Raw genomic sequence first — 26,798 nt, 5'->3', positions numbered from 1 at the left:
ATGTAGTTGATCCCAGATGGATGTGGTGGTACCCACTCTTCCTAGGTGTTGCATGTGCTAGGCTTGGGGTATCATTTGCTTTTGGTCCATAAGATTTATTCTCTTGGTCTCTTGGTGGAGTTTGATAGTGTTGCTGTTCGAGTCCTTGATTGTGGATTAATGAAGGTTCTCTCTGCAAGTTACGAGGAGAATTGCATCTACAAATTGAAGTCTTCTACAGCTCTTACTTCTCTTCTTCTTACCTCTCAAACACAGTCCAAGATGGCATGCTCGGTTTGGCCACCTGGACTATTGAGTACCTTCGGAAGGCGTCACGAGAGGATTGTTTGTCCGAGGTTTGCCGGACATAGTGGTGAGTCATCAGCTATGTGTCTCCTGCATTCGTGGGAAACTGCATCGGGATGCGATTCCCAACAAAGCTTTGAGGTGGTCTACATTACCTATGGAGCATATATCTATGGATCTTTGTGGCCCGATGAGGACCGAGTCTCGGAAGGGAAGCTTGTACTTTATGTTGATGACATTGAAGTCGGAGGCTTTCTCCCACTTCAAGGATTGGCTTCTTTTTGAGGAGAACCGATCTGGCCGGCGACGACTGAAGACCTTGCGTTTAGACAAGGGCGGTGAATTTATGTCTAATGAGTTTACTTGTTTTTGTGCAGATAGGGGCATTTACTAATCTTAACTGTGTTCCTTATCAATCTGTGCTTTGTCGTACAATTGCGTTTACTATCTATAGACAAGTATTTCTTTACATGGTATTAAAGCTAGATACTCACTGAAGAAACTAAGGCTTTTGATTAGAGAGCTTGTCATTAGAAATAGGTTCACAAAGGGAAGATGAATTTTAACACATCTATACCACTTGAATCTCCGGAACCCTCCATGCAAAGACCCAAGGAGTGGACTTCACAACAGCTCCACAAGCATCTAACATGGGAAGAGAGACATAGAACTACAATGGAGTCTAAAGACCAAATGAGATTACATAAGCTAAGTACAATCTTGTTCTTATGCATTAGGCTCAACAACTTACTAGAAGGTAAACCTTTGCTATCCCCTTTAGATTTGGTACATAGTTCTACTAATTTTGCATGAAGGACAAACGCTCCACATGGGACAGCCATTCCACTAGAGAAACCAGCACAGAATACATGCCTTTATTCTCTACCCCTCCATTCACTCCTATGCCAAGTATGTCTATTTATTGCTCATCTTTTGGAGTCTCTACTTCTTTGCAAGATTTTGGTAGTACTCAATACTTATAGTCTCGAAGAGGACCGACTTCTGTAAGTAGGCACAAGAAGAGGTGCTTATAAGAAGAAATCAATAAACCCTTCTATAAGTTTTCCTTCTTCTACTTTTCCTTGAAGTTTTGCTTGTCAAGGTTAATTTGAAGTAGGTGAAACATCTCATTTTTTATTTCCATCTTCATCCACATTTCAATTTCAAAGAACAAATTCAAAAACTCAATTTAATCAATTCATTCACACATCATCACGAGACATAGGCACATCCTTGGGGACCTTTCCACATGGTGCATGTTAGCATTCATGTGTGTCTTGTGTGGTCATCTCCTACCTAACACCTGTGAGCCTTAGTTTGAGTCAAACAAGGACATTGGGAGCTTTGACATCATATTTGTGCATCATTTTATGTGTTTCAAATGCTTTAAATGGAGGGCACATTAGTGTATTTCTTTTTAGGCACTTTTAGTCATTTTTAGGATTTTGACCCTATTTAGAATTTTGCCGCTTTTTGCCTATATATAGGCGTTCTACCCTCCCACTCATTATCCATCATTGATCCTTCGTGATAAGCCAACACACCTCGTTCTCTCATCCCCCTACTGCTACCATTTGGTGTCCACACTAATGCAAAGAGCTGCATGTTGGGGCTCTCCATATTTACTTTCCTCTTCCGTTTCACACTCTTCCATGGTATCAGAGCCACACGTGGGACTCGTAGATCTTGAAGAGGACCTCTTATCTGCAACGAAACTCGTTTGGCATCATCCTTGCATGCTGCAAACCTTGCGTTTGGAGTCACACACTAGAGAGTGCTCTGTTTTCAGAACATATATGTCTACATTTTACCAAGGCAAATTTGTGTTTTGCATTGAGGTAGCCTTATATAGGCTTGGCAGCTTCTATCTACACTTGGGCGGCCATTCTACTAGCTAGGCAACATCAAACAGACATGCTTTTCTGAAAGCAACACTCGGTACACTGTTGGCCTAGGTGTGAAGCAATTATGCAATTAATTTAATGAAAAATGAATGAGAGACTGTGTATTAATGAGTGACAGAGAGTACAACGCTCGAGATGATCATACTAAATAATGCCATGAGATACAAAGCATCTATTTATAATAAAATGAAACCCTAACGGCTTAACCCTCGTAGGAAACCCTAAAATAAATCCTAAATCTAGTATCACCCTAACCCTTAGTGTCACTTAGTGCCTAGGACACTAGGGGCAACAACTACATTTAATGACAATTTAAATGCCTAGGGAGCTCGAATCATGGATCAAAGGGTATCAATGTGTAGCCCACGAGATGGTCTACACACAAGTTAATCCAAGTGGATATAGCAACCTATGTCAGCACAAAGTATGACAAAACATGGAACAAATGAAATCAAGTTCAAAGCTTGCCAAAAAGCCTAGAACTTTGGTGGAGAAAGCCTTTGTGAAAAGATCTGCCAAGTTGTCTTCAGCCGGGTACATAAGACGGCTCTATTTCTCCAACTAACATCCACTCACGAACATTATGGTAATGAACATAGGCTTGCAATCCTCAAACTGAAAGCACTAAAGAAGCTATCCAATATACTTGGATTGTGTCATAATTATGCCCCCGTCAATAGTGACGAATTGAATACCCAAAATAATAGTGAAGTAGACCAAGATCTATAATGGCAAATGTTTGCAGTAAATCAGCCTTAAATGCTGCAATTTGACCAGCATTGGTCCTCGCAATAAGCATCTCATCAACATAAAGCACAAGAATAATAAAATCAGATCCCTAACGTCGAATGTAAAGAGTAACCTTGGTAGGTCTATTCTGAAATCCAAGATGCAATATATCAAAATGTATGCAAAAGTACCAAGGCCATGGAGCTTGCTTTAAACCATACAAAGCATTCTTGAGACAACAGACTTTGTGCTCAAACCCTTTAACTACAAATCCTAGAGGCTAAGAAACATATACCTCTTCAATTAGATATCCATGGAGAAATGTCATCTTGATGTCTAGCTGAGAGAGAAGGCTTGGCGCCAATCCATGCCTCATAAGGAGTGATGGTGCATAAAGGTATTGTGCGACACCTACTCAAAACATAAGCGGCACATAGAATAGCATCAAACCAAAAAGAATTAGGCAAAATTATTACTCTTCAATATGCATCTTGCCATCTCCATGAGTGACCTATTCTTCCGTTCCACTACTCCATTTTGTTGTAGGGAGTAAGGGATTGTACATTGATGATGAATACCCCAAAATGCAAGATATTCTAAATATTGTTTGGAAAGATATCTCCCCCCCCCCCCCCCCGATCCATCAGAAGGGTCCAAAAGCAAAAGCTACTTTGGTTTTTCACCATGGTAATAAAAGTCTTGAAGCAAGAGAATACTTCAAACTTAGATTTCAGCCCATATACCCAAGTAAAGCAGGATTTGTCATCAAATGAATGTGACAAAATATAGAAATCCACCAATGGATTTGGTTCGCACAGGACCACAAACATCACTGTGAAGGAGATGCAAAACAGATGGTGAATGAACATAACAATCCTTAGGAAAGGAGAATCGATGCATCTTACCAAATAAACAACCTTCACAACTGTGATTTGATGACAAGTGAATTTTTGGAAGATCTTTGACCATATTCTCTAACTGGAGCTTCATCAATGCTCAATAGTTAATATGGCCAAGCCTCGAATGCCATAAATGTGTATCATAAAAAGATTCCTTTGTTAATAAGGCACTGTCAATAGGATTTTCAGCAAGTTTCTAATCATAAATATCAAGATGACAGAGACCTTTAGTGAGGGTGCTTGTCAAGACAATGGAAGAAGGAACTTGATCGTTATATACTACACATCAGGGGCCATCAAAAATTATGTGAAACCCTTAAGTTGCAACGGCTGAAATGGAAATAAGATTCTTCTTGATGCCAAACACATAGAGAACATCATACAATGTCGAAGGACTGCCCAAGACAGAGACAACCTGCAAATGTCCAATGCCTTTAACTGCATAAGAGGATTTGTTAGCATACATAACTATACCCCCCTTAGGTACATCAAAGAGATATAAAAAAAATGCATGACAAGAGGTGATGTGCTTGGATGCACCACTATCGAAATGCCACGTAGAAGCTGCATCAATAATAGAAAAACAAGCATCATGAATAGAAGGATTATACTAACCTTCAAACAAAAAAGCATAATCCATGAACTGAGAATAGTTCGCGATCTCATGTGTTAGGGCAAGACCAGACTACTCCTTTTCCAATGCAATGCGCTTATGACAATCAATGATGTTCCGCCCTATCTTTCAGCAATAATTAAACCTCTTAAGTTTGTTGAATGTACCCTTGGAAGGATTGGAAGAGGCTGGATCGGCATGGAAGGCTGTCTTCAATGTAGTAGGGATGGAAGAAGAGGGTGTTAGAGATCGTTGTTAGAGATCGTCATCCCCTAGACAAGCATTTTTCTCACTTAGCCTATGTACATATGCAGTTTTCCAGCCGGGCAATCATTTGAGAGTGTTTCGGTGTGCAGAGCAGGCTTGTTCATCGGTCAGTGTCACATCAGCAGCAGCCACGCAGGATGCAGTCGGACTGTCACATGGCAGTCCAGTCGGACTGCTGTACAGTCGGCCAGATTTGCAGCACAGTTGCAGCCAACCTGATTTTTTGGCATTTTTTAGTAGGCTATAAATAGCCTGACACTATCACACTCTCATTCTTGCAGTTGCAGATTTCAGGGCAGAGACCAGGCAGATTGCAGCAGACCTTGAGGTGTCTAGCAGGGAGACATTGTCAAGGTCAAGATACGCAAACATACAGACTACACCCGTGTACATATCTACATTCCTTTGTATTCAGCATACTTTATACAACAAATCTTCTTGTTCTTCTCTCTCTCTCTCTCTCTCTCTCTCTCCGCGTTCACCTTGCTCTGTCAGTCCTGGTCCAATGCTTCCACACCGCTGCACTCTAACATGGTGTTAGAGCAGTGAAGACGGACTGACTCAGTGAAGAACCCATCTGAAGAGGAGATTTCAGTATGACACAAGGCTGCATTTCCAGCATTCGAGGACGAGTGGGAGGGCTGCGCATCAGAACAAGGCTGAAGTGAGCTTGGGCGTGCCGGAAAGGATCAAAGTTGGTGAAGTTATTGTTGTTTGCTGCCGTTCCAAGAGGAGGAAGGCTGAGTTTTTGGCCTTCAAGTGCAGATTTTACCTTTTCATTGCCTCCAACGGGTGAAGATGGAGCACAACAAGCAAACCATAGTCCTAGCAGGCTGTATTTTCACAATCAGAGGGGGCTGTTTTTGTGTTTTGTGCAAGCATTGTAGGTGAAGATGTCTTCTGAGACCGAGACAGAGTTTCAAGCGATCATGGACCAAAAGGTGCCCATCCTACCGGCTCTTCCATCAGATCAAAAGCTCGATGGCGAGAACTACTGCATATGGCGGGTCATGATGCTTGCCATATTGGAGTCCTATGATTTGGCAGAGCTTGTTACGGAGACTATCCATCGTCCTTCTTCGCAAGGCAAGCCTAGACTCTCTTCCAATGATAAGGTGGAGTTGGCAAAGGCTCAAGCACATTGGGATAAACTCAATGCTTGCATTCACTCGTTTTTATTTCTCTCATGTACTACAGTTGTTATCTCTCGTATAGAGAATTTGACAGTGGTGCGGGAGACATGGCTAGAGTTGGATCAGATGTATAATTGGATGACCATCATGAAGTGAGTCTCTTTGGAAGTGCAAATGTAGACCATGAGTGTCAACAAGTCATCATCCATATGGGAGTATATCAACAAGCTGAGTTAGCTCCAGATACAGGTTCAAAACAAAGGGAAGGTGATCACTTTGAAGACATGGCGATAACTCTCCTTTCATAGATACCGCCTCGCTTCAATGGTTTTTATTCCACCTTGATTGCTTTAGGACGGTTTGAGACTCCTTAGTGGGAAGAGTTGATTCTTATGGTCTTGGACTAAGAGGAGCAACTGAAAGGCACCAATGCTTCGAAATCAGAGGCCTTGGTGTCAGAGTGCAGCGATGCAGAAGCGTGGGACAAAGACAAAGAGAGAGTGAACACAAAGAGGAGAGAAAGAGAAAATGAGACAGTGTAACACAGAAAATCTGCAGTGTAGTATGTTGTATAGGAATGCAAAAATATACATGGATGCAAAGAAAATATGTGCGTGTGTCTCCGCCTTGAGGACCTCGATCTCCGTCAGCCCGCGTCTCTGCAGTCTGTCTCTGTTAGATCTCAAGATCAGAATGTGTATCCAAGTGCTGGATTGAACTGCTATAAATAGCAGAGAAAATAATCACAAAAAATAGGCAAAAAGAAAACTGGACAATTGCAGTTGTGCCACGTGGCACTTGTCCGATCTACTGACGTGGCATTCTGCACGTGCGATGTCCGTACTATTGACGTGGCCAAGGAATGACTCTCTAACATCCCCTCTCAAATCTTGGATAGGGCAGAAAACTTAGGGATTTGGCATGGCTCTGAAGAAGAGCCTAGGAAAGCATCTTCATGGATAGATCCGCAAGATTATCCTCCATCTTACAGTACTCCACATCAATGGTCCCATCCAAAAGCTTCTTCCGAATGAAGTGATACTAGATCTCAATGTGCTTCGTCCGAGCATGGAATACATGATTCCGTACCAAGGCAATGCAACTCTCATTGTCGCACCGCAGAAGAGTAGGACGAGGCCGAGGACAACCAAGCTCCTCCAACAATCTCCGAAGCCACACAACCTCACATGTGGTGGAAGACGCGGCCTGATACTCCACCTCAGTAGAAGAAAGGGCTACTGTGGGCTGCTTCTTGCTACTCCAAGAGATAACACCTATACCCAAGGTAAAACAATAACTTGTAGTAGACCGCCGGTGGTCCACATCGCCAACCCAATCCGAGTCGCTCCAACCTGCAAGAACAAGATCTAAAGTATCGGTACCAGCAGGATACGAAATCCCTAAGTTAGAGGTCACTCTCAAATACCGAAAAATCCTCAGGGCAGCCTGCCAGTGCACCTGCTTGGGTTCACTCATGAACCCCACCAAAAGACCCATAGCAAAACAAAGATCAACACAAGTATTGAGCAGCCAAATCAAGGATCCAATCAATTGACGGTAGCAAGAAGCATCCGTCAATTGAGAATCTGAGTGTGAAATGGCCTTCCAGATCAGATCCATAGGAGTAGAAATGGGCCGACAAGTCTCCATCTCAAAAGTCACCAAGAGCTCTTGAATGTATCACTACTAAGAGATGAAAATCCCCCTCTGAGACTGATAAATCTCGTGACCCAAGAAGAAATGAAGAAGCCCCAAATCCGTCATCTCGAACGTCTGATGTAAAGTTGTCTTGGTCGCTTGGACCTTCTGTGCATGATCCCCTCTCAGAATCAAATCATCATCATACAACACAAACAACACACGACCAACCTCGGAAGTTTGCACATAAAGCTGCGGATTAGCTGTGGAGCGCCAATATCCCAACTTCAATTGAAGAAACGAGTGAATCTTCTCGTTCCATGCACACAGTGCCTGCTTGAGGCCATACAAGGCCTTCTTCAACCTGTAAACTTTCCCATCCAAGGATCCAAATCTAGGAGGCTGCTCAACATAGATCTCCTTCTGTAAGTCGCCATTGAGAAAGGCCGACTTCACATCCAACTAATAGGCAAGCCATCTCCTATGGCCAACCAAGGCAAGAACAGCTCGAATAGTCGCCATACAAGTAGTGGGAGCAAAGGTATCATGGAAGTCAATGCTTGGGCGCTAAGCAAAACCTTTAGCAACAAGGTAAGCCTTGTGCTTCTCCAAAGAACCAGCGCTAAGGTACTTGGTCTTGAAGACCCACTTGACGCCAATCACCTTCTTGTGAGAGAGACAAGGCACAAGAGACGAAGTGTCATTCCTCTCAATAGTCTCCAGCTCCCGCTTCCATAGCCTTCCGCCAATGGTTAGACTGCAAAGCTTCCTTCACTGAAGTGGGCTCTCGATCTTGCATAACACGGGTAGTTAGAGCAAACAAGCTCTGTAGAATGTGCCTGGGTCCGCCGTGAGCTCCGCGGTCCAGCCTACGGTTCCCACTCCTCAAGGACCCCCTCGATCCCTGAATCTCGAAGTGTGTCACGGGCCCAACGAGGAGGAGGCCGGACCTCTCGACACTCTCCATCTACTGAAGACTCGAGAACATCCACCAGCAGCAACTCCACTGGGGCGGCCGGTGGAAGAGAAGACTTGGAATCAAAAGAAGAATCTCCAGCAAGAGAGTCTGGCTCCAAAGGAACTGTCTGGGGAGCCCAACTCTCCCCGGGATCTCCAAGGACGGGGTGCTCCTCACCCCCCTTTGTGGCTAGAACTTCCACAAACCGTACATCTCGGCTCGTGTAGACATCCCGCTTGACGGGATCAAATAGACGATAGCCATGGGAACTGGGAGCTATAGCCAACAAAAACCTATCATCGGAAAGCCACCTTAAACTTGTTGTGTTGCGTTTTCGGGATGTGCACATAGGTGTCACACCCAAAGATCCTGAAATATGAGACATCAAGCTTAGGCCCAAAGTAAGCCTCAAAAGGTGTCATCTTGTCTCAACGGCCGAAGTGGGAGATCGATTGAGGATGTGAGCTGCAGTAGCCACTGCCTCGGTCCACAAAAACTGAGGTGTCTGTCGGTGCTCCATCATGGTGCGCGCCATCTCGATCACACTTCGATTCTTCCGCTCCAAAATGTTGAAGAAGATAATGAATGAATATATGTGCAATGCTCAATGGAGGAAACACAGTATGCAAAGGTGAAATATTGACCCTTGAACTCTCGTTTCTCAAGGGCTGAGGCAAAGAGCTGAGGCAAAGAGTCTAAGCTAGAGAGTGTGTCATACTCAGGCTGATCCTGAATTGCAGCAGACAGCTTCTGGATCTTTTAACAAGCAGCAAATTTAGGGTTGGATCAGTGTCTGATGGAGCAGCTGGGGGCAGAATCAGCAAAACACTGGCCATGGCAGCTGGGCAACAGGCTGGATAAGCAAAATGTAGGTCTGATTGACTTCTTGGTATGCTTGTTGACTGCAGTTTGTTGCTGTAATCTTTGCATTTACAAGCCTGGTTTGTTGTGCCATGATCATTGAGCTGTCCATGTCTAACAGCTGGTATGGCTGTGCATTGACTTTTCAAGCTGACATTCATCCTCAGATGCTCTTCTTTACTCATGTTGACTGACATTTCTTTGACAGCTGGTTGTACTTGTGCTTTATTCTATGCTTTAGAGAGGGTTCATGCGTGACAATTGTTGTGTGTCGTACACTACATTCTATTCACTATTGAATCTTATTTCTGTGTGCTTACATGCTTTGTGATTGTTCGAGTTGTTAGCCTGGTTGATCGTGAGTACCTCTGGTATCTCGTCTTTTTATGGCCTAAGTCATTTGTTTGGCCATAAGTGTCAGCTGGTGACACTAGAGATGTGGTATTTAATGGTACTTAATGCTGATCTCATAGTCAAAAATGACACAAGGATACTCAGGAGATGAAGTAGCCTAGCTAACTTAATTACTGGCTAGTCAGACTATTTTTCTGTGCCACTTGTTAAATTTTCCAAAGGGAGGTTGGGAACATCGTGGGGAAGGCTAGGAGAGAAAAAATGAAGGCAGAGAGAGAGAGAGAGAGAGAGAGAGAGAGAGAGAGAGAGAGAGTCGTTCATTTTTGTTGAAAACACATCATGAGGAGCTGGAGCAGCCATCATGAGCTGAGTTTTAGCCATTACCAGCAGGTGTTTGCAGACTTGGAGCAATTGACAGCTGCATGAGATCTAAGCAGTTGGTTGACAGCCCCAGGCTGAAGGCATCAGCAAATTTTGGGTCTCCAAGTGCAGGCGTGTAAACGCCCCGAACAACGTAGTATGCTTAACAATTATGATATTCGCTTGTTTTCGAGATTTAATATAAAAGAGAATGAACACGTAAAGCTGAAAATGAAAATTACTCACAAAATTACAGCCATGAAAATGTAAAAGTAATGGAGACAAGATTGAGGGTTGAAGATGGGCAACCCCCCCCCCCCCCCCCCCCCGAAGGAATGTATTTCTGCTCAACCTAAGTCCCTTAGGGAAGAGCTCAGTTACAATCAACCTGAGAGTGAGAAGAAGTAATTCTCACTCTCACAAGATCATGCAAAGATGTACAAACACACATGCATTATCTATTATGCAATGATAAGAACTGATTTCTTTACAGTATGAGAGAAGAAAAAGGGGAATTCAGCCTTTCTCCATCGTTGATCAGCAGTACATGGATAGGGCTTGCTTCTTGTAGCTAAAATGGAAGAAAGAGCTCGAGAAGGAGGTGCTGTAATGAATTTACAAGCTTGCTGTCTTGTAAAACAGCAGTGATAGAAGAGGGAATATGGAGGAATTTGATAATGGAGAAGTGGGGGATGATGATGGGGATGGATGGGGCCAGTTTCTGGCTATCTGTGGGTTCTTTACATGAGTTTATAGCAAAGAAAAATGATGTTGAATGAAGAAAAACGAGCTCTTATTTATAGGAGAGGGGAGAGCTAGTACAAAAGGGGAAAGTGGAGTAGCACAAGACAAGTGTCCAGTCACATGTCATGAGATGTGACAAGTGGTGGGACACTTGGAAACTTGTGTGACAAGTGTCTTGACACTTGTCTCTTCTCTATGGCCTTCCTTTTTGGGTTGAATACTGTCAAGAATAGAAACAACCAAATTTAGTAAGCACAGTTAGAGTACAGAATTTACACTTGTCTCTTCTCTATGGCCTTCCTTTTTGGGTTGAATACTGTCAAGAATAGAAACAACCAAATTTAGTAAGCACAGTCAGAGTACAGAATTTACTATTTTTAGAATGACATTCCTATTTTTTAGGACTAGCGTTTTTAGGCTAATTCGAGGCTCCTAAAATTTAGGGACCTCCTAAAATTTAGGGACCCCCCCAATATGGGTGTCATATGAAAGCTTTTTCCGTGTACATCGCAAAAATGGTATCCGAATCTTCATGTGACTTTCCTATGCAAAGAAATGTGCATTTCAAGCTTTCAGCCCACACATGCACATTATACAAGCATTTCATGATTATGCCATCTTGTTGATTGTAACTGTCTGTTCTGGTGGATCTAGCCCACACTTCAAGGCATCAATCCTTTCTGTGTGCGAGTCTAACCCTGATATGCGTGAGTTCTAGTCACAGGCGCCCAATCGGGTCATATAGGTGGAAGTGTGAACTATCTTTTCTCTAACCCACCGTGTGGGTCCACCATAACCTATGACCACTCATCAGTGGCTAGCTCCAATGCACTTTTCTTTATATCTAATTAGTGCAAAGGAAATAAATTTAATAAATCATTATATAGACAAATTAATGAAAAAGGATACAAATTGTGTTTCTATAGAGTTGTGACAGCCCTCTGGCTTTTATTCAGCTGTCCTCAGCTGAAAAGCTTCTTGATATTGTTGTAGAATATTTGGGTAATCCTTCATGAATTTTTCATCTACCCACTGTGCATCTGTTGTGGGTAGATTCTTGAATTTTAGCAAGAATTTTTGTGTCACAAGGCCACTTCTCGTGGTTCGATCCTTGAGAAACAAAATCTTTTCAGGTTCCAAGAGTTGCTCTGTTTCTTCAACTTCTGGGGGATCTTCAGTAATGGGTTCCTTTGGTTTTGGTCCTATGTAAGGTTTTAGCAAACTTACATGAAAAGCATTGTGTATTTTCCAATGAGCAGGAAGCTCAAGTCGATAAGAAACTTCATTTATTTTCTCAATCACTTTGAAGGGTCCAAAGTATCTACTGGAGAGCTTTGGAAAAGATGAATTTTGACCAGAACCTTGTTTGAGCTTGCTTTTATCAAACTTTAGCAAGACATATTGACCTTTTTCAAAAGCCAAAGGTCTTCTTCGTTTATCTGCTTGCTTCTTTTGTCGCTCTTGGGCAACTTTGATAGTGGCTCGAACTTGATCCATTGCGGTTTTTAAATCTGAAGCAAACTCATCAGCATCAAAAATCTTATCTTTAGTGCGAATAATTGGAGGGAGAATCACTTTACCTTGTACTATTTCATTTGGAGCTTTTCCTGTGGATGAGTGCACTGTATTGCTGTAAGCAAACTCCAATAATGGAAGATATTTCTCCCATTGTGACTTATGTTCACTAACATAAGCTTTCAACATATCCAAAAGAGTGAGATTCATCGCCTCTGTTTGGCCGTCAGTTTGAGGATGAAAAGCTGAGGAGAACTTTAAAGTGGTTCCCAAATTCTCAAATAAAGCACGCCAAAAGTTACTTGTGAATTTGGAGTCTCTATCTGAAATGATCTCAGAAGGCATACCATGTAATCTGAAGATATGTTGAATGAAAAGTCTTGCAGCTTGTGCGGATTTCAATGTTTTATGACATGGAATAAAATGTGATTGTTTGCTGAATCTATCAATTATGACCCAAATCATATCATGACCTTGAGGTGTTCTTGGAATACCTGAGATGAAATCCATTGTGATAGATTCCCATATAGATCTTTGGGCACTGGAAGAGGTTGTAACAATCCTGGAATCTTCTGCTTATCATATTTGGATTTTTGGCATACCAGACAAGCCTCAATGAAGTTATGTGTATCTCTTCGTAATGTTGGCCAATAAAAGTAGCGCTCAATTGCACTTAGAGTGGCTGCCCTCCCTCTATGCCCTGCATAAGGGGGTTCATGACTTTCTTTAAGCACCTTTTGTCGAACAGGAAGAGTGACACAAAGGCGATTGTTCATGAGAATGTAACCGTCTTTGATGGAATAATCTGGATGAGAACCTCCTTGTTGTAAATTTGACCAAATTGCTTTTCTCCACATCATTTAGACGGCGGCTTTCAAAGGCTACGGCATGGCCTTCTTGATTTAGCACTGCACCAATACAATCACCGCAAGCATCTGCTTCCACCACAAATGGTTTTACCAGATCTGGAATGATAAGAACAGGTCCAGAAGTAAGAGCTATTTTCAGCCTTGTGAAGGCTGCCTTCTCTTTTTCCTTCCATTGGAAAGAGATCTTCTTCTTTGTAAGGTCATGAAGTGGAGAAGCCATATGTGCAAAATGCTTGATGAAGCGACGGTAATAAGAACATAAGCCAAGAAACGATCGCACCTCATGTACATCACGAAGATGAGGCCATTCTTGGATTATCCTGATCTTTTCAGGATCCATATGAATCCCTTCAGAAGAGATGACATGCCTAAGGTAATTTATTTTATGCATGAAAAATTCACTCTTTTTACCATTTACCAAGAGTTGATTTTGTTGTAGTAATTGTAGAACAATTTCCAAGTATTGATGATGATCCTCTTCATTCTTGCTAAAGACAAGAATATCATCAAAGAAAGTACCGACATATTATCGATGCTCTCTAAAGATGCGCTCCATCATTCGATTAAAGGTGGCTGGTGCATTGGTTAATCCGAAAGGAACCACCAAGAATTCATAAAGACCGTATGAAGTGCGGAAAGCAGTTTTGTGTACATCTTGTGGTATTACCCTAATTTGATGATAACCACTGTTTAGATCAATGCAGCTGAAAACCTTTGAGCCTCCTAGACGATCCAAAATGTCGTCAATTCTAGGAATAGGAAACCGATTCTTCACGGTGATTTTGTTGAGGGCTCGATAATCAATGCACATCCTGAATGTGCCATCTTTCTTTTGAACAAGAAGAACCGGTGAATAAAATGGTGAGCTACTTGGCCTAATTAGCCCATGGTTGAGTAGGTCTTCGACTTGCTTTCTGATTTCTTCTTGTTGAGGACGGCTCACACGGTATGGTGCTATATTAGGAGGAGAACTGCCCGGGATAATATCAATATGATGGTCTTCTGGCCTTTCTGGGGGAAGCTGATAAGGAAGATCTTTCAAAAAACAATCTTTATACTTTTCCAAGAGCTGAAGTTGCTCTTGGTTTTCAGCATTCATATTATCTTTTACATCAGTGACATAAAGCAGACAACATTGAACACAATCCTTAATTGCTCTAGAGACTTGCATATGGCTTACCATAGGTATGGTGTCTCCAGAAACTCCAGCTTGGATCTCGTACTTCTTGCCTTTGTTGGTGAGTTCTACCTTCTTTTTCTGAGAGAAGATGGTTGAATCTACTCTATGATTCCAGGGCATGCCAAGAATCACATCGCAACCATCAAGGTCTCCGATACAGAAGGTATCTTCATCACTGTAGCCTTGAATTTGAAACTTGAGCTTGCCAATGTAGGGTATCACAGTCTTCACTATGTCACCTTCATCAGCATTTAAAGCTTGGCGAACTTCTGCCGGAGTGTCCATCTCTTCATTCTTTAATCCAAGCTCTTTAGCTAATTGCAAGGAAATAATATTTTCATTCGCCCCAAGATCTATCAAGAATAGTGCTTACTTACCTTGCAACTGTCCCCAAGCTTTTAATAATTTGCGCGTCTCTGGAGTGTGAGTTGTGTTTGCAACTACATCACTGATAGCATTGATTTTCACTGGCGACTTAGGCTTATTGTCAGAAACCTTGCTTTGTCCCTTGTTTGGACATTGCTTCGCTATGTGGCCTGTTTGTCCACATTTAAAGCACTTCCCTTCTTTCATGAAGCGTTGCTTTTCTTCTTTGGAAAATTTCTTTGCTTGTGGGTATAGATTGGAGCGAAATTGAGGAGCATTAGGAGGTGCATAGGGCCTCATCTTCTTTTGATTTGATGGCTGCTTTTGCCACTGTTTTTGTCCTTCGTTTGGGGCTGAATACTCCTCATCATCAGCTACTCTCTTCTTATCATTCTTTTGGAATGATTTGTTGCCATTGTGCTCCATTTCCCATGTCTCAGCATGGTCAATGAGTTCCCTGAGACTAGAACAATGATAATGATTAAGAGCAGTACGAAGTTTAAAATGCAAACCTCCTTGAAACTTCCTAAGCTTTTCCGAACTGCTGATCTTCTTGAAATGTTGGACCTTCAAAAGTAGCTCCCAAAATCTCTTGGTATAGTCACCAAGTGACTCATTTTTCCTTTGCCAAAGCCGATCCCATTCCATTTTTACATCTCTTTTGAAATGAACAGGAAGAAATTGGCTTTGTATCAGGCGAACAAAGGACCGCCATGATTTTGGGGCAGCATGATCATATTCCAACCCCGTTCACCAAGTATGGGCTAAGTCGGTTAAATGTAAAGCTGCAAACTTAATCTTTTTTTTTCTTTATACTCGTCACGACTATACAAAATTTGAAATTGACGAATAAACTTCAGAAGAAGATCAGGATTTCGGGAACCATCATACATACTGAACTTGATCTTCTTTTCAAGTTGAGATAGTGACTTAGTCTTCTTCTTCTTCTTATGCCTTCGTCCATGCTCGGATCTTGAGATTGAAGATGATGAAGTGCTTGATGGGGATGAAGATGGAGACGAGGGTGAAGAATGTTGACGCCTTTGACGATGATGAGGTCTTCCACGAGAAGGGTGTGACTCTTCATTACTAGAAGAGGATCCATCAGAATAGGCGCCAGATGACTTTGAAGAAGAGGATGAGCTTCGACGCGATCTCTTTCTTTGTCTTGAAGTAGAATGGGACTGCCTCTTAGAAGTAATTGGACTTCTTGATCGGCTCCTTTCATTGGTATGGCTTTGTTTCCTTGAAGTAGATGGGCTTATTTCCTTGAATTCTTTGGGATTCTCAACTTTTTCTAGTTTAAGAAGTTGCTTACGAATTTGCTGATTCTCCTCTCTAAGACTTTGAATGGCTTGAAGGATAGCACTCGATTGATCCATTGAGACTAAATATATATATATATATATATATATATATGCTCAAGCACTCAATGCAAGGGCTGAAAACAAATAAACTTATAGTTGTAAGCACTACCAGTGTTGGGGGTGAGGACCGAGCCAAAGCTCTGATACCACTGTAAACGCCCCGAACAACGTAGTATGCTTAACAATTATGATATTCGCTTGTTTTCGAGATTTAATATAAAAGAGAATGAACACGTAAAGCTGAAAATGAAAATTACTCACAAAATTACAGCCATGAAAATGTAAAAGTAATGGAGACAAGATTGAGGGTTGAAGATGGGCAATCCCCCCCCCGAAGGAATGTATTTCTGCTCAACCCAAGTTCCTTAGGGAAGAGCTCAGTTACAATCAACCTGAGAGTGAGAAGAAGTAATTCTCACTCTCACAAGATCATGCAAAGATGTACAAACACACATGCATTATCTATTATGCAATGATAAGAACTGATTTCTTTACAGTATGAGAGAAGAAAAAGGGGAATTCAGCCTTTCTCCATCGTTGATCAGCAGTACATGGATAGGGCTTGCTTCTTGTAGCTAAAATGGAAGAAAGAGCTCGAGAAGGAGGTGCTGTAATGAATTTACAAGCTTGCTGTCTTGTAAAACAACAGTGATAGAAGAGGGAATATGGAGGAATTTGATAATGGAGAAGTGGGGGATGATGATGGGGATGGATGGGGCCAGTTTCTGGCTATCTGTGGGTTCTTTACATGAGTTTATAGCAAAGAAAAATGATGTTGAATGAAGAAAAACGAGCTCTTATTTATAGGAGAGGGGAGAGCTAGTACAAAAGGGGAAAGTGGAGTAGCACAAGACAAGTGTCCAGCCACATGTCATGAGATGTGACAAGTGGTGGGACACTTGGAAACTTGTGTGACAAGTGTCTTGACACTTGTCTCTTCTCTATGGCCTTCCTTTTTGGGTTGAATACTGTCAAGAATAGAAACATCCAAATTTAGTAAGCACAGTCAGAGTACAGAACTTACTATTTTTAAAATGACATCCCTATTTTTTAGGACTAGCGTTTTTAGGCTAATTCGAGGCTCCTAAAATTTAGGGACCTCCTAAATTTTAGGGATCTCCTAAAATTTAGGGACCCCCCCAATATGGGTGTCATATGAAAGCTTTTTCCGTGTACATCGCAAAAATGGTATCCGAATCTTCATGTGACTTTCCTATGCAAAGAAATGTGCATTTCAAGCTTTCAGCCCACACATGCACATTATACAAGCATTTCATGATCATGCCATCTTGTTGATTGTAACTGTTTGTTCTGGTGGATCTAGCCCACACTTCAAGGCATCAATCCTTTCTGTGTGCGAGTCTAACCCTGATATGTGTGAGTTCTAGTCACAGGCGCCCAATCGGGTCATATAGGTGGAAGTGTGAACTATCTTTTCTCTAACCCACTGTGTGGGTCCACCATAACCTGTGACCACTCATCAGTGGCCAGCTCCAATGCACTTTTCTTTATATCTAATTAGTGCAAAGGAAATAAATTTAATAAATCATTATATAGACAAATTAATGAAAAAGGATACTAATTGTGTTTCTATAGAGTTGTGACAAGGCGACAGCATTTATTGCTGTGGGACAGGGCAACGTCTGCATTTGACTGATCTTTAGTCATTTCTTGTGACAAAACTTTGACTTTGCTCTCTCCTTAGCATTCTTTCTCATTCTCTAGCCATTTCACATCCTTGCTTTGAAAATCTTAGCATTTGGATCCTTGGAGTTGAGGAATTTCAATTTTCTCTACTTTGTAAACCCTAATTTGTTGTAAATTAGGGTTCAACAGCTGCCTTAGGAAGTGTGCCAGACATTGACTCCAAGACCTGAATTATTCATGGCTGAAGGTGATTTTCAGCTGAAATGAGGTGGAGGTCAAGGCATTTCCACTCTTCTTGAAGTGGGTGAAGGCCAATCGATCGCCTGAATCAAGGGGCAAACCAGATTCACTTTGGACAGCATGGGGAGTTTGCATTGCGAAGGGGATTGGGAGAATCCCATTGTAAATTAACTTCTACTTTAATAAAGCTAAAGAAATACCGAAAGGGGCGCAAGTTTTGGGGCCAACCGGATGTCCATTGTCCAAGGATTAGTTGGTAAATTTGAATTTTCAGTTTTGCAATAAATGCTTAGTGCTGCAATTAAGTTGTAATCAGGGAATTACCACCCATCCATTGAAGGAAGGCTGGTTCCCTTGCATGTTGATTTTGCATAACTCCATATGTAATTGGGGTATTGTGTGGGGATTGCTTGTGTAGAGTGCAGGTATATGCTATCAATCCTAAAGGATTCATAGTCTGTTTGCTGTATCTGATATTCTGCAATAAAGAGTAAATAGATGTTGCAAGGGGCACAAAGGTTTTGGGCCAATTTGTCTTGGTGTCTATGTGAAAATTGAGCAATTGTGCAGGAGTAAATGATGTGTGGAACATTTGCAAATGTGGAATCTTTTTGACTTCAATTGATATGGGATGCTCAAGCCCTGAATTTTGGGAGGGAGATAATGATCTGTGATTGACTAAATTGTGGTTTCCTGTTGTCAGACTATTGATATGAGGAGTTGAGTGGGATTTGCACATGAGAAAACTCCTAAGAGAGAGATTTAACTTTGGCTGCACTCTTATTAGGAATAAGATGCTTTGGTATTTAGATTTGGCCTCTAGGCTTAAGCTTCTCGGTAAAAATTGACATTTTCTTTCAAAGTCTGCAAAATTTTAAGACTTTACAAAGTACACATATAAATCTTTTATTTGTTAAAATATTTTGTTTAAGATAAGTATTCTGAGGTATCATTGAGGCATCAAATTTGAATCCTGCCGATGTGAACCTTCCTAGTGCTAATGTGTTTTATTGGTTCCATTAGACACAATGCCAAGATTTCCAACTTGTCTCCTAAGTTCCTAAATTTATTCATCACTTCTGTTACTCATATTACTCATGTGATTTGCTATCCATGTAACTATTGCAACTTTATGACCAGTCTGATAAGTGTCCAATGCAATATGCTTGATTGATATGGCTTTTCTGACTTATGAATCTATGTTACTTACAAGTTCCAACAGATCAAAGCACCAAGAAGAAATATTATGGCCTTTTTTTGTGTTCTATTTTGTGATTCGAGAGTACAACATTTTGCTCTTGTTTGAGGATTCAAGCTTGTGATTATTGGCTTGATGAGACCATTTATATGGTGCCCCTTAAACAAACAAAGAGGGTTTTTGTATTGTGGTTAAGTTCATTGTGAAGATTCTTAGATTTTTCACCTTAGGCATAGTCCTTTGAGATTTGAGTTCTCTCTATAAGCTATTTAGGGTATAATGAAGGGTTTCATCCAAGAAATTTGTCTGAGATTTAAGCTCTATCTAATTTATGGTATCATGAAGGGGCTCCACCAAAAAAGGTCGACGAACACAAATTGATGCTTATGCTGCTGTGGTATGCTTATACTTGGGCTTTTTAGTTTTTTGAGGTACTATTTGATCTTTGTGGGTTCTAACTCGGTAAAGTTTTGCAGATGCTACTGAGAAGTTATTTTGATAATGCTGGAAATCATGCTGAACTAGTTGTGCCCAAAAATATGTTGGTGCAACAGCGCTTGTGTGAGGGCTATTCAACTTCTGGATTTGATGATGATGATGATGATGCTGGTGGTGGTGGTGAGGAGCTTTATGAAGACAATCACAAGTTACAACTTTGAAGTTAGTCTTTTATTCTCAATTCGAAATGGTTGTGCTTTGCATAAGGTGCAATGTTCTTTGTTTTGTTCCTTTCAGCAAGCTTTGAAGGAGATTGGCCTCTTCTCATTAATTCTTTGTATGCCACAAAAGATGAAGATTAGAACCCTTGATGTAGGTAGATGTCTCTTCATATGATGTGAATATATTCAGGATATCTTGATCAGGAAATTGAGCGCTTATGTTCTGTTTGATAGTATTGTGGAGGGAAGTGTCGTCAATAATTATGCATTAGCCTTGTGCGTGTTTAGGATAAAATGCAATCAATAAAGTTTTGTATTGATGTTGGTGAGAGAATGCTTGCAACCATGTTTGGGGGCCAGAGTGTCAACAGACACATAAACCTGGCAACATTTCTTATCAGTTTCCAAAGAGGCTCCCTAGCATTAGTTGCCAATAAATATAAGGGATTAAAATGTACAAAGGAAATTAGAAGACTTCAGAAGGTACGAGGCTGCTTGTTTGACAAGAATAGAAAGGGGGTAAATGGCTTGGGTTTGCTAGGTGTGTTTGAGAAAAAGAGAGTGCGAAGAAGAAATTATGTGGATTTTTCTTGCTGGTAACAGTGCTCTAGCAAATGTTAATTCTTTGTTCTTGTTGCTGCTGCTGTTGCCTTGGAAAGGAGAATTGCCAAAACCTGGAGAATAGCCAGATGGGAGCTGCTTTATATTCAGTGTAGACCAGATCTTGGATTATCTCCTCTCCTGGAATGGACAGGAAGAGAAGTGGCTCTGCAGCTTGCTGCTTAAAGCTTGTAAATTTCAGACAAGGGAGAACGTAGGCCTGTTTGTTCTTGTATGCGGTAGGTAATTGCAGAATTGACTTTGTACAAGCAAGTAATTGAAGATCTCCAGAGGAGGGAGGAGGAGTTCGGTTTTTCTCTTAATTGATGGTTTTGTGCGAGATTCCTAGATTGTTCCCAGTGCTACCAGATGCTACATCAGACTGCTAAAAAGCAGCAGAAAGTAGTGACCATGTGCTAAAAAGCAGTGACACACTGCTAGAAAGCAAGCAGAAAGTAACTTCTTCACAGAAACTACTGACAGTCTGGTTTAAAGCAGTAAAACAGATTGATGACAGACTGAAGTAGTCTAAAGAAAGCCTAGTAAATAAAGGATGTTGTTTCTATCATTTATAGACATTATTCATGCAGAAACCCAATTTTTCTATACAGTTTCTGGTTTCTCGTGTACATTTGATCTACTTTACATGTAGCATAAACTGATTGCAACATATGGATATTGACTGCTCATTTTGGAGGGCTTCAATGGGTCACACTTTGAGTTACTGACTTGAATGTTTGTGTTTTGAGCTGGACAGGGCATTGAGCTATTTCTAGATCGGGGATTCTTGGTTTTTTTCTGGGATTTGTATTTGGTGGTTCCCAGAGGCAAGCCACCTTGCTTCGAGAAGTGTCCCTGCCAAGGATCTTTCTGGTTTGTAAAGTTCAAAAGTGTGTTGGGATAAGAGTGTCAGCCCATCCTAATACAAGCTCAACCGATGGTGGTGACTCCAGGATATGGACCCTTTGCAGGTGCAGAAGGAGAGGATGTTGGTGGGTTCCGAAGGAAGTTGGAATGGGTTGCATTTGGCAGTGGTAGGGACACTGATGCTGACAAGTTGAGCATCGTGGATACACTTCTCAATTGGTCAGCTAGGCTATTGGGGGATACTAGGAAATAAAGGCCAACTAGAATGGACAAGATTGACCACTAAGTTTACAAAGAGGAAAGCATGAGAAGACATATGAAGATCTCTTGCACGAATGTACTAGGAGGAAGAGGTGAAGAGATTGCAAAGTTGCAACCAGTTTTGAGGAAAGATGGACTGAAGTGTCTAGAGAATTGAAAGAGAAGGTGAATATTAAAGACCTGGACACCTGTGAAGAGGTAGTGGGAATATGAAGAGATAGTGGAAATAGCCAAGGAAAAGTAGAGGAAGATGCGAAGGAGGGGAAATCAAGTAAGAAGGATAGCTGTAGCTATGACTCCATGCCCATGTATTGTTGAGGTTGTAGTGGGCGATATGGGGCAACTGTCCACAGTGGGTCGATATAGCCAGTGCACATCATGAAAGGTGCAAGAGCAGCTTGCAAAGCTAAACTATGATGCATGCTTGATTGCTTCAAGGGAGAGCAGGATAAAGATGACCTCCAAGAAGCAGGTGGGAAAAATTTGAGTGTGTTTATTCTAGGGAAAGAGCATATTGCTCATGCTTTCCCTTAGCCAAGAAAAGGAGAGCTGTACCTTATACCACCTGGAATGAGAGACATAATGATAGGTTAGCGGTGAGGCATCAACAAGAACCAAGACAAGTTGAGCTAGCTAGGCAGTAGTTAGAAAGGAGATTGGATCAGGGTCCATCTAATGTAAATTTGACAGAGGCGGGCATGTTAGGTGTTGGTGGTGATGTTGATTTGATGGCAAATAAGAGTGCAAGGGCCCAGGTGAAAGGTACCAGGAATGATTCTCTATAGCCAAAAAGGGAAAGTAGGTCATGGAAGAGCTAGGTCTAGAAGAAAGATACAACTGGGAGATTATGCTTAGGGACCTGCCAAGCTTTCTATACTCTGTTAGAAGATTGAAAAGCAAAAATGCTGATATCACTTTTAGTTAGGAGGTAATGGTATGGGCTTGTTAGTTTGAAAAAAGGGAGAACCAGGGCAGAACATGTTGGAATGATTTGATTTTTTGAGGATATAGTCCCTGTTACGATTTCTTGGATACATGGAAGGAAAGTGATCTACGTGGATGGTGAGCCCAACTATGTGTCATAACTGCATCTGAAGATGACTGGAATGCCCATGTTTAGGATAAAGCTGGCCAAGAATTCTCGAGTCAAATGTTTGGAGCCACAGAAGGGATCAAATTAATGTCAATGTCAAAGAAAGCATATTTGAACTTTCATGTTATTCTTGCAAAGTAGGGAGCGCACCTAATGATCTTGAGAGAGCAGACTGAGAGAGTAGAGTGAACACGGAGAGAAGAGAGAGAGAAAGAGACAGAACATGATCTGCTGTATAAAGTATGCTGATTACAAAGGAATGCAGATATGTACACGGGTGCAGTTTGTATGTCAGCGTATCTTGACCTCGACAATGTCTCCCTGCTGGACACCTCGAAGTCTGCTGCAATCTGCCCGTTCTTTGCCCTGAAATCTGCAACTGCAAGACTGAGAGAGTGTGCTGGTGGGAGGCTATTTATAGCCTGAATAAAATGCCAAGAAATAATCAGGTCGGTTGCACTGCATTAAATGCAGCCGATTGTGTAGAAAAACTGGTCGACCGTACAGCAGTCTGACTGGACTGCTACGTGGCAGTCCAACTGCATCCTACATGGCTGTTGCAGATGTGGCAAACCTGCTCCGCACACGAGAACTCTCTTAGATGACTGCCTGGCTGGAAAACTGTATATGTACACACCCTAACTGAGAAAAATGCCTATCTAGGGGATGACAATCTCTAACAGCCATTTGGCTCTATGATTGGGAGGTGAGTCTGATGTTCAGTCCCTTATATTTGTGGATACGGCTTGTGTTGCGTCTGTCTACATCAATGGACTATATAATGAAATATATTGTCTACATCAATGTACTATATGACTAGATGGCTAGACACTAGAGCTAAAGCTGGAGATGCCAGCTTATTTCTAATGAAATATATTGGTTGTAGTTTGCTTTTCCTTTGAGACTGTATTTGATTAGAGGCTTAACTTTAGAGGCAAAGCCATGATGGATTCTTAAACATAGGTTTGCTATCCCATATATATATATCCACAATTCAATGGGTTTGTAGAGAAGCTTACAATGGTAGTTTATAGTGAATATTGTTTAGACTGGTGAAAGATCATTCCAAGGATTGGGGTATCTACTTACAAACTTGATGGGCATATAGGGCTACTCAAAATACTAGCACTGAATTTATTCCCTTTCACTTGGCTTATGGTCAAGGATTAGTGCTACCTATGATTTCCTGACATGAAATTTGTCTAGAAACATCTGTTGGACCAACAAGATCAAGAATCAGATAGAGCTTGGAAGATGCATTCTTTATAGTTTTATAATAGTATGAGGCTATTGCCCATATACAGACCAGGTATGGAAGAGGAACTGATGGTTTCATGGGCAACTTAGGAAGGAGGGACTGATGGAAGGTATGCTGGTCATGAGGTATGACATCACTGTGGATTGGATATTCTAGATCAAGTTTAGGCTAAGGTGGGAAGGATCATTTATCATTAAGCAAAATTTGTGAATGCCACTTACCGTTTACAAGGCCTTTGATGGAATTGTGCATACTAGGAAGAGTCAATGGTTTTGATGAGCCCATAAGCTTATGTCTGTTCACACTCCGTGTTCCACACGGGGGTGGCCAGTCATGGTGAGAGAAGTAGATTTGGTCATATTGAATGTCATATCCGATGATATGACTGATTCATCCAAACAGGCAGGAATAGAACACCCTACTGTTAAACCAGTCTACATCAACATGGTTAAATGTTCCTATTTGCAAGCAACCAGTGTTTAAATGCAAATCAAAAGAAAACAGGAAACAACCAGACATAGTTACCCTTCATGCAATCATGTTACTTCAAATACACTCTTTCCCTTGTGTGCAACGAAATTGACTAAAAAGTAATATGGAACCACCAATTACAGAACTACCAATCACAGAACCCAATAATAAAACCAGGGATCCCTATGCTGGAAATAGTTCAAAAACTGCTTACTGCTATGGCCAGCTCAAGATACAAATATTCAACCTACAAGTTAAAATACAATGTATTAAAACACTCCCAACACGAGCATTCGATCGCCATAGACTACTGCCATTTTATATTGCATGTAAAGATAGACCAAGTTATCTTTAATTGATGAGCTAGGTTGAGCATTGCTTTTTGATTGCCTTTAGACTTACTTTAACCAAGACTTAATCAATTTATCGTTTGCTTCATCACACTTCCAATGAGAATGCATCTTAATAATAGTTTGATAGACATATTCCAAATCCCATAATTGTAATGTGCTGCCATCTTGATGTTAGAGAGAGGATGCCATGATGGAGGATTAAAACATAGCTATATAAATCCATTAAGGTCCATTTTATAGTGCTTCCATGTGCATGTGTAGGTGCGTGTGCGTGCCTCACATCATGCTCTTGTGTTTTGTGCTTGGCCTAATGTTGTGTGAGACCTAATATTGATATGCAGATCAAGCATGTTGCATGGAAAATGCAAGCAAAGTGAACTATATTGTCCTTGAGGTTGATGAGCAAGAAAAGTGCACTATGTTGTCCTCAAGGTCAATGAGCAAGCATGGTTTTTGTTTTACTACACTTTTGCTTAGAAGAGGGGTGAGGTAGTACCCCTAATGATGCCTTAAGTGTGAACTAAAGGAGTAGGGAAGGTATGAATTCCCTAAGATCCCCAATACAAATGTTGCATTGCAATCATGTACCTAATCACAACTTGATGTTGATTACGATCATCATTCTTGACATGGAAGATCATGAGAATGATCATACTTGTTATAGTTTATGATATTCATAATTATCATGCCAAACAAAAAATTATCATACCAACCAATGAAGTCCTCACAATGAGAATCATGCTTATCAATATGTGATGAGAATCTTGATCAATCACATCACCTAGTATACTTGTGCCATTGTCCAAAATAGAAGCGGCCAAAATAGAAATGCCATTACACAAATGATGACCACCCATTATGAAAGAGCCAATACTCAAAATAAAAGAGTCATCATTGAATATAGAAGGGTTATTTTGCATCTATTACACTATCTTTCCTCAAAAGCTATTGGGATATGGTTGCTATGCCACATAGACCACCTTTATCTAGATGAAGATGATTATTTCGTTGATGATCGAGACTATAGTTGAGCATAATCTCCATGAGGCTATCATACTTAATGACTCCATACCCATGGTAAAGAAGCACAATATTTGGTTGCCCACATTGTAAATCACCGCAAGCACCATGAAGATTAGGATGAAAAAAAAGATATTGAGCAAGAAGATGTTGAACATGAGGTAAAAGAAGATTAAAAAAGTTCAAAGCTAGGAGAAGTTGATGTAGCACATCAACTCCAAGAAGGTTGTACTCATAAGAAATGATCAGATCATGCATCTATCTATAAGAAACCATCCACATCATGTGCATTCAAAGGGTATTTAAAAACCCCTTTAAAGATAGTAAAATAACCCCTTTCTCAAAATAAACATGTTTTTAAAATTACATCTAAAAATCTCCTTTTATAAATGTAATCTCATAAACTCATCTAAAGCTTTCCAAATAAAATAACACTTATGTTCTTCATACATGGTGCACCTACTTATTTTGGGGTGCATTCCTTGAGACTACTTTCCTTGAAAAAAATGTGATTATATTATGTTTTTGAAAAACCTCACCTCAATGATACAAACTTGATGTGTAGCATCAAATTGCATCTAGTTGTTGGGAAAAAAAAAGACACTTAGACACTTTTCAATGATGATTGAGCATTATGAAAAAAGCAATGGAAACATAATAAAAGTTGTAGTGTATCAAGTTCACTCATTCTAAAGTTTGTCAAGCATTTCATTCAATTTATCAAAATTTCTTTTAGTAATGTAAAATTGATTGAGTATCGTATGCAATGTATTAAGATCCTCATAAATATGATGACTATTTTCAAGTACTGGCAAATAACATTTTCCATGTGCTTGATGCATTGCATTGTCTCTCAAAAAGTCATTTCATTTTATTTGATCAATGCATCAAGTTGGTCAAACAATTAACAAAATTACTAGGCAACTTCATACCCTAGATCAAGTAGTATATAAAAATGTCAAAGTTTGATTGAAAGTATCAACATAATTTCTAAGGAACTTGATACATTTAGTCAAGTTTGCCAACATTTAGTAGGTATTCTTAGCAACATGGAATGCATCAAGTTAGCTTGATACATTATATTAGGTT

General features: G+C 40.8%; 1 protein-coding gene across 7 annotated transcripts in view; it reads left to right on the top strand.

Moving 5' to 3' along the window:
• LOC148010626 (Polynucleotidyl transferase, ribonuclease H-like superfamily protein) overlaps positions 1-21,281 on the top strand; it is a 50,340-nt gene extending 29,059 nt beyond the window's left edge. For 4 of the 7 annotated variants that reach the window (XM_087672025.1, XM_087672020.1, XM_087672026.1 and 1 more), the window contains 4 exons: positions 19,473-19,524; positions 19,604-19,745; positions 19,863-19,937; positions 20,446-20,994. In XM_087672025.1, the coding sequence (XP_087528151.1) occupies positions 19,473-19,524; positions 19,604-19,745; positions 19,863-19,927 (259 nt within the window). In that variant the 3' untranslated portion in view covers positions 19,928-19,937; positions 20,446-20,994. Of the gene's footprint in view, positions 1-19,472; positions 19,525-19,603; positions 19,788-19,862; positions 19,942-20,445; positions 20,995-21,143 lie in introns of those variants that run through there. The other 3 variants (XM_087672021.1, XM_087672024.1, XM_087672023.1) reach the window with 3 other exon arrangements.
• Positions 21,282-26,798: the final 5,517 nt, after the last annotated feature.

Source organism: Lygodium microphyllum, chromosome 29 (genome assembly GCF_053477565.2).
Source record: "Lygodium microphyllum isolate KBCC chromosome 29, Lygodium_microphyllum_v1.1.10, whole genome shotgun sequence".
Classification (NCBI taxonomy): Eukaryota; Viridiplantae; Streptophyta; class Polypodiopsida; order Schizaeales; family Lygodiaceae; genus Lygodium; species Lygodium microphyllum.
This window is presented reverse-complemented; position numbering and strand designations above follow the sequence as displayed.